Here is a 17490-nt window from a genome sequence, read left to right as displayed (position 1 = left end):
AAAAAAGAAATAAGCAAAGTTCAACGTCTTGAACGTTCCATTGTTGAGTGAGAAATAAAATCTTAAACTCCTACTAAACGACTTTATTTACTTCTAAAACATCTATTTTAATCTCATTCCACTCCTCCCAATCTCTCTGGCTCTAAAACTTCTAGCCTAAAGAGAAAGTGCTCCTACACTCCAACTTTTTTGAGATGGTAAACATTAAAATATACCTTAAAAGAGTTTTTTTTTCACTTTTTTCCTTAAAATGTTTATAATAAGAGTACTCAAGTGGAAAGTGCTTCTTAAGATTCTCAAATATCAATCTATTTCAATTTAATATAAAATTATTAGTATAAATTGAGACTGATTGAGAATATGCACAAAATTGATTTAACTTGAATAGGAATTGGAAATTATTGGTAAGTTGTCCATTCTGATTTAGATGCAACAAGAAAGTGATCTATGAAAAATAGTACCATATGAAAGTGATGCAATGACTAATGATACCTTCTGCAGTTTTATGAAAACTTCTTAATTATCCCTCTTTAAATTTATAGATTTACATTTCACATGTTTTATTTATAAAATTGGTTAAAAAACATTTTTATAGTTCATGTACTTTTATTAAAATAACCGGGATAAATAGTGAAAGAGATGGAAAGATAGGAGAGGTGAGAGTAAAAAAAAAAAAAAAAAAAGTTCATACTATAATCGATATTTGAGAAAAAAATATATCAAAATTTACCGTAAACTTAGCAAGGTGTATCAATTGTACTTTAAACTTAGATAAATATTGCAATATTAAATTTAAAGTTGAATTAGTATTGCAATTTATACCTTCTAATAAGTTTTATTGAAATAATGATAAAAAAATGTATTTTCACCCAACAATTTATAAAACATATACCTATTATGAAATTGATTAGAGATGTTTTTTTTTAATTTGTAAATGTTGGGTCGATTTTGTGCCTCGACCTAATTTAATTTTGTGCACAATTTCATTACATTGAAATTAGTGAGATTTTTTTTTTTTTGTTAAAATTAGTGAGTGAATTAGTTGAAATTGAAGAGAAAGTAAAATTTGTAATCTAATTCTAAGATCTAATTTGGTGAAGGTAAAAATTTATGATAAAAATGGATACAATTTACAATAAAAATATAAAATTTCACTTAATTTTTGTGTTTAAAGTCTTATAGTTTGTAGGGGCAAAATAGATTCCAAATTTTGAGTAGTCGAATCAAAATCATTAGAAGTTAAATTGATAGGATATGAAAAACACAACACATTATTATTATTATTATTATTATTATGCTTTTGGATTTAATGTGGATTTTTTTTAAGGAATAATATATCACCATCAATGATATCTAGATAGAATTATTGCATAAAGCAACAACATACTTTTTTATTTTTATTTTTTTTAACAATAACATACTCTTATTTATTATATATATCCAGATAGAATTATTGCATGAGATAATAACATACTTCTTTTTTCCTTTTTAGAAAATAATAACACATTTCTTATTATTATTTATATTAAAATACCATATTTACAAATTAAATCAAAATATTATATATTTTTCAAAAAAGCATGTGAAGTTGTGATCAACTCGTTTTTTTTAACTATAATTAGGGAGAACATCATATTTTACCTATAAACTTGAGGAATCATATCAATTCACTCTAAACTTTTAACTTCATCAATTTAAACTATAAATTTATATAAGTATTGCAATTTTTACTTTATATTATCAACCAACCCATTTTAACAAAACAAAAAATAAAAAAAGTAAAAAACTTAAAATCTCACTAATTTAATGAAAATCTAAACTTTGTACAAAATTAAGTTCGATTAATATACTAAGTTGATAGGTAAATAATTTGTTAAAACTAAGTTTCAACCATAAAAACTATTTTTGTTTGAAACCTATCAATTTTAAATCAAATATATGTTTTATAACTCATTTGATCAATATGATAATAATTTTTTCAATAAATTTTCAAACGAAAATATACCAACGTGTAAAGATTTCAACACTTTTTAGAACTTTAGGACGTAAATCACAATAAATTATTTAAGGTGTAGATTGATGAAACTGAGAGTTTAGAGTAAGAAATAATACACTTTGCTAAATTTAGAGTAAAAAAGATATTTTCCATTTTATTTTGTATGTTTACAAATATTTTAGTGTTTTATTTTTTGGTATTTCGCCTTAAAAATATATATATGTACGTACGTATAAAAGGTAAACATTAATGCGCTAATTTTAGGGTTAAATGTTATTTTTCCATTACATTTATAATTGTTTCTATAAACATAGTTTACAAATATTTTAAAGTTTTATTTTTTCGTAGTGCTTTCAAAATATGTATTTTAATACTGAAACTCTTAAAAAAATAACCATTTGATCATTTTATTTTTTCTTTAATCACATTTTTTTTCAATTACAATTTCAATCCACAATATAATCAATAATCTTTTTGAAATACTGTCAAGATTTTGTGTTAAAGAATTTTTATAAAGTATAAAATTTGTATTGAAATTTTGTGAACAAGGATCTAAATTATAATTTTTTAAAATTAAAGGAATCAACACGCATGCTTTTAAAGTACACGAATCAAAGTTGATGAAATTTAAAAATATAGACACAAAAATAGACATTTCAAAATAAACAAAAAGTGAATGTATATAAAATCTAAAATACTATTTAAACTTAAAGTGACTTTAAAAATAACTCAAATAAATGGTAGGAAAAAAGAATTTTCCGAATAAACTTAGCAAGATTTATCAATGTTTACCCATCTACCTTCAATTTTTTTTTTCAAATTATACCTTAAACTTGGATAAATATTGTAATATTCACCTTAAACTTTAGAAAAGAATTGTAATTTTCGGTATTCTAACATGCAGTGAATAAATTATAAAATATATATTTAATATGAAATTGATAAAATTCACACAAAAATAACACTAGATCTAACTCCTAATAATGAGTTTTGGTTGAGTTGTTTAACTGTTAATTTTGTTGCACAATACTAATTTTTTACATTATTTTTTGTATTAAGATTAGTGGATGAATTAGCTTAAAGTAAACTTTTCATAGCAGTTCTTAATAAATCTATGGTCAAATTGGATGAAACTGAATCTATGAGTTTGCCAAAGGAAGAAAGCTTTTGGATGTCCTGATCCATGTTCCTTTCTTCCTCGAAATCATCTTCATTACAGCAATGGAATCAGATTCGAAAATGATCCGATGAAGATCGATGTGAATTAGTTTTCAATTTTCATAGAGATTTCCACCAAACTTTATTTCGTGCGAATCTTTGTCTGGGTATCCCAGGATGTTCATACCGAAGACATCTTACGAGTTTTTGATACCTTTTGAAACACGGATTTCCAAGATTTTCGTGTCGAAGACATCCATTTTTTACATTTTTACCATTCATTTTTTTTTCATATATTTTTTTTCATCATATTTTTAACTTGTAGTCAAAAAAATTCTTTATTTTAAAATTTTAAATTTATAATTAAAATAAATTAATGTAGTCGTTGTCTAATAAACAACTTTATGCTATTAAGTATATTTGTACATTAGATTTACGTGTAAAATAAATTGTAATTAAATTACGTAATATCTCAATTTATTTTTAATATTTTGAAGTAATTACATTATTAATAATATTTATTATCATAAATATATAATTTTAAAACAACATTTTTTCTATGACCAACAATATTTTTTATCTTAAAAAATAAAACGTCATGATAGGATAAATAAATTTAACCCAATATAGCATAAATTATATGATTGTCTTTTTTGAAACTATTAAAGTTGAAAATGAAATATATATTAAGTTAATATTAATTAATTTGTTGTACAAAATAACATATAAAAAATAAAAAAAATTAAATTAATTCAAATAAATATATTATATTAAATTTAACACATTTAAAAGAATAAATCCTCCAAACAAACATAACTATCCAAATATTCCTGGATATCCTTATAAATTTTTCTACAAAACAAATGCGCTTATCTGAAGATGTCGGATATACAAAATTTTGGACATTTGAAATTACAGGCATCTATAAATTGCGGACATCTATATTTTTTAAAAACAAAGGACCTCTTAGTGTGGTTGTGGCTTGGAGTTGCTTAACTAATTTTCATCTGCATACACAATTTGTATCCGCTTTTAACACTATAGATACCTCTTTTATCGAAATGTCATGTCCATGAATCTTATGCCGCTATCTTGCTAATGAGAAGCTACGTGATAGCATTAAAATCATCCTCATTTATGTATTCACGAAGCAGGTTGACAATCCCAATCGTGATTAGGATTAATAAAATTAGCCACCCTCCATCCACCTAAATCACAATGTCTTGAAAATCTCTTATTTCGAAATCTATTTATCTTGGAAAAACTAGATTGAGAAGCTTTAAAATACACAATTATATTAAAAAAAGGTCAAACTTTGATAAATATACTATTTCTATGCTATAAACTCATCCTATTTTCTTAAATTGAAAATGTAAAATATAATATAGTAAAATAAAAAATCCACAAAATTTTTATATATGTTAATAAATTGTGATACAATTTTAAGTTGATAACAACCGTTGATTCTTAAATATATTACTAGACATTTTTAACCGTTTTTTAAATTGAGATTTAATTTTAAATTACATCCCAAAAATATGAAATAAGATTTTTCATTAAGTCCTTATTTGGTAACGTTCTCGTTTATTGTTTATATTTATTAATTTTTAATAAAAAAAATAGAATTGTATAACTCTAACATGCATGAATTCAAGAATAATAAAATAATTTTATATTTATGTATGGTAACAAATTGAAAATAAAAACAACAAACAAGACTGTCTTTGTTTCTAAAATTTCTATAAATATTTATAGAAAAGAGAAATAATGATTATATTTAACTATAAAATACTTAAATTTCTTAATAAATATTAAAAAGTAACGGAAACGATACTTAACTGGCCATGAATTCATTGTTTTTTGTTTCGGTATACCACCGACCAAACTCACTCATAAAATTTCCAAAATTTTGTAAACTGTTCTAAAAATAAAGACGCGGCAACCTGTTTTAGCAAGAAAACCCTTTCCCGGGAAAATCATCGTCTGAAACACTCCGATAAGTTCCAATCCACTGCCTTTCTATCTCCTTCATTGTTAAAATTTCTTGTTTGTTCATTCTTTCGGTTGTTTTGGAAGAGAAATGCAGGCAAATGGAGACTCTGATTGCGATATCTCCGGTAGTTCCTTTACCTCTTTTGTTAGATTTGTTCTTCTTTTCTTTTTCCTCCAATTGCTGTGACGATTAATGGATTGGCTTTGTTTTATTTCCTGATCGGGACAGAGGACGAAGATTATGTTTCAAATGAAGGAGCAACGGAGGGAAAGGTTTGCATCTCGTTCTCACTAATCTAATCACCTTTGTTTGCCCTTAATCTTGTTCTGGTTTATAGCTTTTATTTTGATTTTTTAATTTTTTTACTCAACGTTGTGTCTTCAGTTTCGATAACTAGGGTTTGTGATCTTTGTATTTTTACAACTAGAAACATTTTGGTAAATTTTTTGTTTTCCTTTTTATATCAATGACTGTACTTGCATGTTTTGTGTAAAATTTGAACTTATTCTCCTTAATTTTGGGTTGAATGAAATATTAGGTCACGAAATTGACTTTCAGCAAAATACGTGTGGCTATTGTGGATTACAAACAGTTTCTGCCGTTTAAAATAAAAAATGAGCGATTTTTTTTCTTCCAAATTTCTGCTTTCTCTCTCCTATTTTTATTTATCTTTTTCTGTAGGTCGGGATATTTGATACTATTCTGTTAACCTCTTAGCTTTCTTAGATTTTCTTGACCAAGAAAGAAAAATATGTTTTCTCCTTTATTTTAAAACTAAGAAAGTATTTGGAGTTCTCTTTCTAAAGATTTTTTCACAACTTTTTCATTTTATGAGATTAATTCTTGTCGGGAGCTATCTTGTAATTATTTTTTAGATTATGTTTAAGCTTTGGATGCTGTTCTTACTGCTCTGTGGGCTTTTAGTTTCCACCTATAGGGAGTTTTTATGTAACTTTTTTTCGAGTATCAATGAAAAGTTGAAAGTATAAAAAAAGCTATGTTTTTAATACTTGATTTTGTCCATTCTTAGGTGGTGATTTTCATATTAAGGTTGAATCATCTTTTGTACGATTTTGTCCTTATCACAAGTTTACCTAAACTGACTCTAATATCTTGATTCTTGAAACCTTGCCAGGAAGAACTTCTGCTCAATTTAAGATTGGAAAGGCTCAAAGGTGATTTTTTTTTCTTCTATGTATCCTGTTATGAGGCAATATATTATCAATTTCAACGTGAAAATGGTTTCCTATTACTTCTTCATCCTTACTTCCTTTTGTTTACTGGGAGGTGGTTTCTAAAAGTCCTGTACTGATAACAATCAGTCACTTTGGCCATTGCTTCGTTCATATTCCGATCATAATTTCCTTACTATAATATTCAATTATAAGACTTTTTCTGTAGGGAGTGGTTAATTGCTCTGAGAGCGGTCCCGTATTTTGTGCCTTCTAACATCTTTATATATATACTCTATATCACAAGTTAAAATTCTTTTTAAGTTTAAAATTTAAATCATACTGGTTATGATTCCTTTGGGAAGGCAAACATTGTCCTTTCAAGTTCTCCCCTATCTCTCGTGCTAAAAGGTTAAATGAAGATAGTGAGCGGTGGAAGTAAAATGCATAATGGTGTATGCTCATGGTTTCCCCTAAACAAAGACGCCAGGGCAGTTAAGGTTTTGAATAATAATGATTCCCCTTCTTCATCCCATGTAACTTACTCTGAAGCATGCAGCTCAGGTAAAAGTACTGCCTCATTCATAGTTAGTAGTGGGAACTATTTCCTGTATCCATCCTGCGCTTGTTTTTGCTTCATCTTTGATGCTTGAAGTAGGAAGAATTATTATGGGAGTGTCTCCATGACTTATTTATATTTTGTACAAATCAATATTTTAAAAGACTAAAACCGCTTTGAAGTTTTTCTTTTCGTTGAAGGGCGAGAGATAAGTTCTCTCTCTGAAGTGGTATGAGGCATTAACCTGAGCTTAAATAAAATAAAATAAAAATCATAACAAAAAGTAGACAAAAGTATTACTTAACATGATGGTTATACTTTATATAAATGTTCTTTTTTAAAAAATAATTTAAAATCTCATGTCTATAATTATCAATTTTTAAAATTAATGTTATAGAAGTTATTCTCAACATCATTATTAGTATCATTATTAGAGTCCACTTAATTAATAATGAGTAATTTTTTTCTTCAATGTTTCTTTATACCGTGAATGTAAAAGTAGTAATGAGTTGAACTACCACAACTAACAATGTATTGTACTTTTATATTTTGGACGAATAAGTAGTAAACTTAAAAAAAGGACGTTAGTATTCTATCCATTTCACAAGTCATAAAGACTCTGAGATTGGGTGCACTCTCATGTAGGTGCATCAAAGAAGGCATAAGACTCATGGCTAAATATTTGAGCTGCCTCGAGGTGTAAGCCTCAAAAGCAATAAATATCATTTTATTCCATAACTATGAAAAATGTTATTGTAATCAATAAGTGCTTGAGCTAGGAGGATGTCATAGCTTCCCTCTCTTTTTTGTATTTTCTATTCATTAATGGAGGTCGTTTCTTATTAAAACTAATCTGTTTAGATAATGTTTCTGTACATTTCATTTTCATTTTGTCAGTACTCCACCTAAATGGTCCAAGCCAGTTACCTTGTTTTATGGTTAAATACTTGATTGATCATATTTTTTAGCCGGTCAGATTAGCCATATTGGTTATATGAACCAATCAATTAAAAATAGCATTTATGATGATAATCCTCCATGGGCGGATAATTTTCTTTTCAAGTTACTATTTACTTATAATTTGTGATCTCCTGTTGGTATTGATTATCTAATATGCTGCAGGAATCAGAGGCAAAGCCAAGCCTAAATTTACGTTCCATTCACAAAGGAAAGAACTATCATGCACTGTTATTCATGATGATAGACTCTGTGTACCATCCAAGGTTCATAATTTATCTGACAACTTAGATGCCATTCTATCTAGAACTGAGAACCATCCAGCTGCAGAGTGTCTTGAAGATTTTTTGGAAGAATTTGAAGAGCATATTGACGTTGGACCTGCAGAGAACTTTGGAAACACTGAGAGTTCGATTGCTGAACTTTTAGATGGCCTTGAAGATAAGAATGGCCTGCTGGGTGGACGTCCCAAATTGGTTTGTTTTCATCTTTAACTTTCTGAAGCTTCTCAATACCTATTAGTAAAACTTAGTAAAGATAGATATGAAGAATCCAAACTTTAAAAGAATAACTACTGAAATGAATATTTTAGTAGAAAATATGCCTCCTAGGCTCCTACTAACCATTACAATGCACTTTATTTGTAACCACTCATCTAACAAACTCCTCATTGACTAATATGCCTCTAATGTCCTAATGATATTCCTAACATTTTCCCTAACTGCATTCCTAATGTGATGACCAAAAAATTTGATCCATTGCTAGGTCGATTTTCTTGATTGTTTTTAGTTACATTTCTCGATCAACTTTTTGAATGTCTTGGTTTTGATGCATAGGAATTGGGTTGATTTCATATTGATGGCTTATAGAATCTGAAAGCAGGTCACTTTTTGATTAATGTTAATCAAACTTCAAATATCCTGCCGCAAACTTCTGTTAGTTGAAAAAGATTCTCCTATTTCTTTCCTACCAAATATTCCACAAATATCAAAGAAATTAGCTTGTCGTAACAAATGACCTTTATCTTGAGGAGGATCTAGGATAAATTCATCATCGCAGGACAACTTGAACACAACTATATTTTGTCTTTGAAAACGTAAAGAGGGAAAGGTATACGATGCTGAACACCTTCATAATTTTCATATTGTCATTAGATGGAATTGTTAGTTGTGAGAGGGTCTAAAAGACTTATCCTTAACCAGTCCAACTTGTTAACAGAGAAAGAGAAACATGTCGAATAGAAAATAGATTAATAATTAATTGCAAGTATTATACTTTCATTAGCATTTTTTGTTGTACAGTTTCTTGTATACAATGGTAACTCTCAATTTGATCCCATTTGCTGTAGTGTAGCCAAGTTGGAGGGAGAATGCACCCGATTGTTGAGAAGGGAGCTCTTGTTGCACTTGGAGATAGAAGTTCTGACAGTGAAGACTCCCATACTTCGGTGGATACCGGATCAAGTGGTGAGGTATGTTTTTAAGGTGGTGAAGAAGGTTTCTGTTGCTTGGTAAGGAAATTATTTTCCTGATATGCTTGTGCAGGTCAATGATCAGAAGTTGAAGCTTGCTGCGCCCTGTACGAAGGAGCAATCAATTACAGATAGATTTGAGGAGGCTTTAGTTGCTGCTTGCATGGATGCTGAAAGGACTCTTGGCTTGGTGCCAAATCCATTAGGGTAAAAACTAGGACTAGAATTGTCCCAAATAATTTTGTGCTGTCTTTGTCAAAATTGAATTCAATTGCGTAATTTCAGTCCACTTAACCTTATAGCTGCATTCTGTCAATTGTATACAGAATTGGCTTATTTGGAAAGTTGCAGCGAGTCATGCAGAGCGAAAAAGAAAGAGAGGTGAATTTTTTGAATGGGTTACATTGCAGCACAGTTCCAAATGGTAAAAAATCATCAAATCAGTACTTTAAAATCCTTCCATCAATTCCTTATCTAGTTCTTTAGCATCTCCTTAATTGTAACAGGCTGCATTGATGTAAAAATCCTGTCGAGATACTTGGATGCAAAGTTAACAGTATGTTCTTGCCTCTTTATAGACATGGAGGTAATTTCTGTATTTTAGACAAGTCTAACATGAAAATTGTTAACATCTTTCTCATGGATTAGGAATTTCATTTGATATTTCAACTGAAGACGAATAAAATTTTGTATTCAAATATGAATCCAAGTCAATTAGAATTGAAATTAGGATGGCGTACCCCTTCTGTCATTATCTTGTCATAACCTTGTCCATTGATCTCCTTCATCAACCCTTTGCGGTAGGTTAGATATGTGGATTAGACATTTTATTTTCTTTTTATTTTTCTGATAAATCTTGTTAGCACGGAAACTAGGAAATAAAAATCGTCGGGTACTTAACATTAGAGCCTCTGTACTTTATTTTCATGGATTTGTTCCCCTTTCTTTTAGTTCTGGATTTTGGTGAGGAGTTTATAATTGCTACTTCAAAAAGTTTCTTGATTGAATTTCTTGCTCCAACAGCATTGATGAAATGAGTCTTCCTATCATTTGATTTCACAGCAGTCTACATTGCACAATGGCGACGAAGGCATTGCAACTGAAGGTGAAAAAAGGACAATTATTTTCAGTCCAAGAGTTTGCAGAAATGTTGAACTTGAAGTTGGGAGCTTAATTCGTATCAATCCCCCATGGTATTATTTCGATTCCATTGCAAGAAATGTAATCTCCTTTCGTTGCTAAAACGACTCGTAATTCGTTGGCAGGAAGGAAGTTCCAGTGGACCACGCTCCCAACATCATCTTGTCAACATATTTTTCCCAACTCACTTGATATCTCCTTGGAAGAAAGAATGTTGCAGATTGGCCTGATTAGTCTAAAACCAATGTAAGATATTTCTCATTTTGTTTATACCTATAAGCCCACATTCTTTAGTTCTGGTATTAAAATGTTAAAAAACATTTTTTGTTCTATTTTCATTGACCTAAATTAATTTAGGTCTTTGAACTTTAATTTGCAACGGTTTTATCATTTTATTTTCAAATTTATAACAATTTAGTCTCGAAACTTAGTATGAAACAATTTAGTCCATATAATTTAAAATTTGTAACAATTTAGCCTTTATAATTTAAAATTTGTAACAATTTAGTATCTTTCGTAAAATATCTTATCAAAATTAAGTGTGGATTTTTATTATGTGCCATTTAATCTTTGTAGTTTATTAACACATTTGGTTCTGGTTCATTTTATCAATCTATATATATAAGAAACAATATTAAATTTTAGTAACATTTTTCACGATAAGAATTAAATCGTTACAAATTTAAATTATAAAGATTAAACTGTAAAATATTAAAATTTAGCTACTAAATTGTTATAAATTTACAACTATGGGAGCTAAATTGTTACTTTCTCTTTTCATGGGTTTCATAGTGATGATGCTCTATTTCGTGGACATTTTTGGGGTGCAAAAATTGAATTAGTTCAATAAACCAAACCAAACCAAGCCGACTCAAATAGAGTAGGTATGGTTATTTTAAATTTTAGATTTGGTAGTGAGATAAAATTTAAGCCCCATTCACTTCCAAAGAGTTGGAAATTGAGACAATTAGAATGAAAATCACTTGGAAAATGAAATGAAATGTTAATTTGACGTTGTTTACTAAACTTTTGGTGTTGTTTTAGTGTTGTTTACTAAAATTGTTTGGAATTAGAATATGAATAAGGTATATAAGAATTACTAGCATAATTATTTCTTATTTATTGTTAATTATAAAAATTATTGAATGTAGTATTATATTGAAATTGTGATAGAATGAATGAAATTATAAATAAAATTAAGAGACTAATGATCACTTTTTAAAAGTACAGTGACCAAAACGAATATTTTGAAAGTATAGAAACTAAAATGAAAAAGAATGAGAATTAAAATGGACATCTTGAAAGTATAGAGATTAAAATAAATCCTGGTTGAAATTACAAGGATCAAAATAATATTTTAACTTATTTAAAAATAGTTTATTTTTCAAATACGATATGTGAGGGTGGAGATTCAAACTCATGATTTTTTGGTGGAAATTAGGTGTTTTAACCGGCTGAATTAAGTTAGTTGATAGAAGTTTAGTCTAAAAACTTTGAAAGTTGTGTCCAATAAATTTTTAAATTTCAAAAAGTATTTAATAAACTCTTGAACTTGAAAAAATGTCCAATAAATCTCCAAACTTTCAATTTTGTGTTTAATAAGTTTTTGACAAACTCGACAATTGTTCAAAAAAGTCAAGAATTTATTATCACAAAATCGAAAAGTTGCGTGTTTAATAGTTTTTTGAATTTAGAAAATGATCTAATAATTTTAGACCTATTAGATACACAATTAAAATTTCAGAGACCTACTTGATAGTTTTCAAAGTTCAAGACCTGCCATATTCAACATTAAAAGATCACTCAATTGAGTATAGTTTAACTAGCAAAGACATTTACATAAAAAAAATGCTAAGACATAATTTACCTCATAACGAATCCTTATTTTGATTGAGCTGAAAAAGAAAAGAAAAGAAAAAAATGAATGGTTCGATTTGATAGCTTTGTACATAAAACACTTGTTACCATTTTAAAAGTCGATGCTTCAATTTTCCACCCTTACAATTGTTGAACACTAAAAAAAGGTTAAATTATAAATTTAGTCTCAAAACTGCAATTTTGTGTTCAATAAGTTTCTAAACTTAAACAAGTTACTAAACAGTTTTCTAATTTTCAATTTTATATCTAATAGTGAACTGGTCAGTGACATATTTTGACATTTTTATTAATTTTATAGTTAATAGAGAACATAAAATTGAAGTCTAAACTTTCAATTTTATACCTAATAAAGTTTGTGAATTTTTTAAAATATTGATTAATTTACTTTTTTTTTTTCATAACTTAACAGATTTATTAAATATAAAATTCAAAATTCAAAATATTTACGAGACACGTGCACAAAATTGGTCTAAACGTTAAGAAATATAAAAAAAGAAAAGAAAATATATAGAATTAAAAGTTTATTGTATCCACTTTAAAGTATAAATAGATATACAAATTGATAGTTCTTTTTTTTTTTTTTTAGTAACTTAAATTATGATCGCTGCTCGGTTTTGATTACACAAATTGATAGTTGAAAACTGTTAAATTCCATTTTTAAAATTCACTAGACACATATACTAAACTCCTAATTTAAACCAAAGAAAAAAAAAAAACTCGGCAATCCAATCGGCGCCGGCGCTCCGTCGAAGAAAAAAAAAAGGAAAAAAACTAATTTGTTCTTCAGCCACACAACGACCCTCACCAAAATTTCGGAGCAAATCAATTACCCTCTCTGGGATTTTTGTCTCTCAATCGCGATCAGCAGCCACCTGAAGAGAGCGTAAGAATCCATTCTCTTTCCCTCTTGTTTACGCTACCAGAAATTTCAATCGCCGGCACACTGAAATTCTCCCTCCTTCTCATACCCACTAGCCAAGAACACAAAATAAGAACGCAATCCCTCCATAATTTGGTTTGTGGCAGATCTGGCGAAGGGGTAACAATTCTACACGCTTTCTTTTTCCAATTTGTTTCCGATTTCATTTGATGTCTTTTGTTAGATTTCTATTTTGGCTACTGTTGTTTCATTTAATTACTCTCTTTATTTTGTGTTGCTGAGTTTGCTTACTCGAGTTGTGCTAACCTTTGTTTGATTTTAAGTAGTTCGTATGTATGCATTCTTGTTTTGAGTATGGAATTCTTTGATGTTAATAAGTGAAGTATACGAATTTAATCTTAAAATAATTTACAGAGGAAAAGCTAAGGTGGTCTGAGAAACAAGTTTCCATTTCTTATAAACTTCTCCATCAAAAATCTTATTTGCTCCCTTCCTGATTATTAGACGTAGGGTCTAACTACAGTTTTACATCTAATTGTTCAAAATTGCTAGCCACATTGTTTTAGTCCCTCAATAATATCTCCAAAATATCACAATTAGTTCCTCGGTCTGCTTACCGAGGAATAGAAAGGGAAGACCGGGAGCTAGAACTAGTTAAGTTAGGGTAAAGAATCGTTAGTGTGGTGGGGGTGGGGACATGCTCGTATGGTTCAAAGAAGAGTACGATCAACTCGTTGGTTAGCAGCAGATCTATATTGCAACTATGTTGTGACAGTTTCTGGAGGTGTCATATGAGTTGGCAAAACCTTTGACTTGGGCTGTGAAGTCTGGTTATTGTCATTATTGGCATTACATTACTTGCAAACAAATTCTCAGCAGTGAGGTTGGGTTATCATAGCCATCCCTATGTTCTGTGAAAAAGTTCTCTTCCATTACAATCCTGGGCATGATACGTTCTCTGATTTTAATCTCCATCATAGAATAAAGCGCTTTTTAATGATGGTTTATTCATAACCATCATAGGTGGCTCATTGGTTCAAAGGGGTTAGAGTTAATTAAGAGGAAATGAGTTTAAACCCCATTGATGGCCACCTACCTTAAGAATTAGTAATTTCTTTGTGTTTCCCTACACCAAATGTTGTAGGGTCAGGCGGTTGCTCCATGAGATTAGTCGAGGTGTGCGTAAGTTGGTCCAGACACTCACGGATATAAAAAAAAAATGATGGTTTATTCATTAGAGTATGTGCAGGAAGTTATATCAGCAATGCTCTTTTCCCACTTGAGAATTTGATTCAATATTGCAAGGAATTGGTTGAAAAGCCAAAGAGGGAAAATTAGCAACAATTTTGTATGAGATCAAAGTCTAAAGGATTCGCTTACCATTTGAATCAGTCTAGTTTTCATGATTTTTTTGTAAGAGTCTAGTTCGATGTTAATGATTCATAAGGTGTATTTGTTTTTCTTTATACTCTTTAACCATATTTTCAAGCTACAAAACAATGAAATAACTTTTTGATGAAGAAAAAATCTACTAATAACTTTTTAAATAAAAAGAGATAGGTAGCAAAAACTAATTTTGACACAATAGAAATATTATCTTTGCCATGATATTATGTTCATTGTACTAATGTCTTAACTCCCACTTTGTTTTCTCAAACAAACCATTATCTTTGGCCCTTTTGGAGGAGTCTTCCGCAAAATTGAACCAAAAAAAATCTCTCATTCTAAGAATTTGCGAGAGCACTTTCTAAAATTTACGAACTCTATGCCAGTGACCTTCACTGTGAAACTTTCAAGACTGGCTACCACACCATCTATGCACAAAAAAGTTGGTAATCGATTTGGCAAAAGTTGGTAGATTATGTGCGGAGTAGCAAAATCATACCTCGCTCTGGAGCCCCTTTCTCTAAGGGGTGTTCTTTGGTCAGGATGTTTTTGTATGAGTATATCTTTTCATTTCTCTCAATGAAAGTTTGATTTCTTATTAAAAAAAATCATATCTCGCTCTTGGTGAGAGAACATTGTTTATAATCAATGGCTGAGTCTAATTTCCATCTTTTCTTTTAAAAGCAGTAATTTTTGATAATTCTTGAGGCCAGTATTTGAAGAAAAGAAGCTTTTTACCTCTGATAAGGCAGTGAATGAGAGTTTTTTCCCAAACACCATATAAAATAATTATGTTGAGTTATATAAATAACTAAACAGTCTTTAATTTGCAGATAAAGGAAGAATGAGAATGGTAGGTTTGACTGGTGGGATTTCGTCGGGGAAGAGCACTGTGTCCAACCTCTTCAAGGCCCATGGCATTCCTATAGTTGATGCTGACCTCATTGCTCGTGTATGTTTGTCCTTTTTTTAAAGACATAAAAGCATCTCGGCCATCCTTCCGATGTATAATATACAATGAAAATAAAAGGGATTCTGGATTATTTTGCCATTATTTTAGAGGGATAGTATGTTAGTCAATATTATAAATCATGACTTAAATTTGAAATGAATGAAACCACAATAGTTTGAACAAATGAGAATAGTTCTACTAATGTGCCTTCACATTGTATGGATCCTATAACCTGCTTTTCATTTTTTAAACATCTTCAGGATGTGGTAGAGAAAGGAACTGGCGGCTGGAAAAAAGTTGTTTCAGCTTTTGGAGAGGACATTCTACAAGTTAATGGTGAAATTGATAGGCGAAAACTAGGTCAAATTGTTTTCTCTGATCCTGCAAAGCGGAAACTTCTAAATCAGTAAGAAAACAAGCTTTAAATTTCTGATCCTTTAGCCTGCTTCATTTGCTATTCTCTCTTGCTTGTTTACATAGCACGTTGATCGTAGATTTTTTTAAATTATGAGTTTTATTTATTTATTTAAGGAGAAGTACCACCACTGGATCCAATGGTTCTCCTCTTTGGTACTAGGCTGGCGTGTCCTTTCCAAACAAGCATCAAAGAACTTGAATCATATGTTTTGGAGATGATCTTTTGCTTTGAAAGTCTAGTTCATCAGTTTTTTATGATCTTTTGGGTTCTAGTTTTTTATTCAAAGGAAGCTCTTGTGGTAGAAACAGGGAACTGTGTATTAACCATCAATCAAAAGACAACCTAGAGGCTAGAGGTCATAGGGACAAGGATTCCATCTAAATTGATGAGAATGTAGGAATATGTCAAAGAATAGCACTTAAATTTGAAGCTGTACACGACATGGTAACAAATTTTTACAAATTTTGACTTGACTGAAAATTCTAGAGTTAATATTTATTTTCATAGGAGCCAAAGGAGGGCCCTAATATCTTCATTTGACCAAAGGATTAATATGTACAGGTTTGGTTTGGCATATGGAAGTGTTTTGATTTTGAACTTTCAGTATTTAACTCGAAGAATACTCAACAATGATTGATTATTGAGTTGCTAATAATTTGAACCAATGATGTTCTTGTAGATTATTGGCTCCTTACATATCCTCTGGAATCTTCTGGAAGATTGTACAGCTATGGATGAAAGGTCACAAGGTTATTGTACTTGACGTCCCTTTGTTATTCGAAGCCAAGATGGATAGATGGACAAAGCCCACAATCGTTGTGTGGGTGGATCCCGAAACACAGCTTCGACGACTCGTTGCAAGAGATGGACAGAGCGATGACGATGCTCGGAACAGGATAAATGCTCAAATGTCATTGGATCTTAAAAGGGATAAGGCAGACTTTGTGATTGACAACACTGGATCTCTCGATGACTTGCACGAACGGTTTCAGGAGGTGTTAAGTGAGGTGACGAAACCCTTGACGTGGACCGAGTTCATGCTCTCTAGACAGGGAGCATTGTCTACTCTGGCAATCGTCATCATCGGCGTTATCACTTGCAGAAAAATTCTGAGCAGTGCAGTTTAGGTATTTATAGCCATCCCTATTTTATTTTGTGAAATGTCGTCTTCTTTACAAGGATGTTAGTAAAGAACAGAACCAAAAAGAATGATCAGAAAAAATTAATAACACTTGGTCATTGGACGTTAGATATCTACGGTATTGCAATCTTTTATCCGTATCAATACTTTGCTGTCATGTGATAGTTTCCTACTTGGATGTAAAGTAATTTTTGTTGACCCACATTGACTCGAGTTACAATTTATTTCAACTTACTTTTGACAGAGGACAGTATGATTGAAGCTCCTAAAACTAATAGGAAATTTTAGAGGGAGAAATAGTAGTAAATATTATACAGATGAAAATTTGTTAGAAAGAAGTCAAAGAAAAAAAAAAGTTGAGAATGAAGGTGAAAAAAAGAGATTTTGAA

At 30.0% G+C, this 17490-nt stretch overlaps 2 protein-coding genes across 8 annotated transcripts; both read left to right on the top strand.

Moving 5' to 3' along the window:
- Positions 1–5036: 5036 nt before the first annotated feature.
- Positions 5037–10918, top strand: LOC111013241 (kinetochore protein). Of its 4 annotated transcripts, none has more exons than XM_022287651.2 (10): positions 5037–5271; positions 5376–5419; positions 6283–6322; positions 8001–8311; positions 9184–9306; positions 9380–9513; positions 9633–9730; positions 9813–9892; positions 10369–10499; positions 10572–10918. In XM_022287651.2, the coding sequence occupies exons 1-10, from the start codon at positions 5235–5237 to the stop codon at positions 10636–10638; spliced, it is 1065 nt and encodes a 354-aa protein (XP_022143343.1). In that variant the 5' UTR covers positions 5037–5234; the 3' UTR covers positions 10639–10918. The 4 variants fall into 4 exon arrangements, with proteins under 4 accessions (XP_022143343.1, XP_087983860.1, XP_087983859.1 ...); XM_088127733.1 differs by lacking the exon at positions 5037–5271 and adding an exon at positions 6731–6883 and having other exon boundaries at positions 5404–5419; positions 10372–10499; XM_088127734.1 differs by lacking the exons at positions 5037–5271; positions 10572–10918 and adding an exon at positions 6731–6883 and having other exon boundaries at positions 5401–5419; positions 10330–10468.
- ATCOAE (dephospho-CoA kinase family) lies at positions 10572–17213 on the top strand. 4 transcript variants are annotated; one of them, XM_022287655.2, is made up of 5 exons: positions 12997–13207; positions 13300–13363; positions 15424–15542; positions 15803–15948; positions 16640–17213. In XM_022287655.2, exons 3-5 carry the CDS (start codon positions 15435–15437, stop codon positions 17085–17087), a joined length of 702 nt encoding a protein of 233 aa, XP_022143347.1. In that variant the 5' UTR covers positions 12997–13207; positions 13300–13363; positions 15424–15434; the 3' UTR covers positions 17088–17213. The 4 variants fall into 4 exon arrangements, with proteins under 4 accessions (XP_087983861.1, XP_087983862.1, XP_022143347.1 ...); XM_088127735.1 differs by lacking the exons at positions 12997–13207; positions 13300–13363 and adding an exon at positions 10572–10692; XM_088127736.1 differs by lacking the exon at positions 13300–13363 and having other exon boundaries at positions 12996–13207.
- Positions 17214–17490: the final 277 nt, after the last annotated feature.

Source organism: Momordica charantia, assembly GCF_013281855.1.
Source record: "Momordica charantia cultivar OHB3-1 chromosome 8 unlocalized genomic scaffold, Mcharantia_2.0 BLBB01000008.1, whole genome shotgun sequence".
Lineage (NCBI taxonomy): Eukaryota > Viridiplantae > Streptophyta > Magnoliopsida > Cucurbitales > Cucurbitaceae > Momordica > Momordica charantia.
This window is presented reverse-complemented; position numbering and strand designations above follow the sequence as displayed.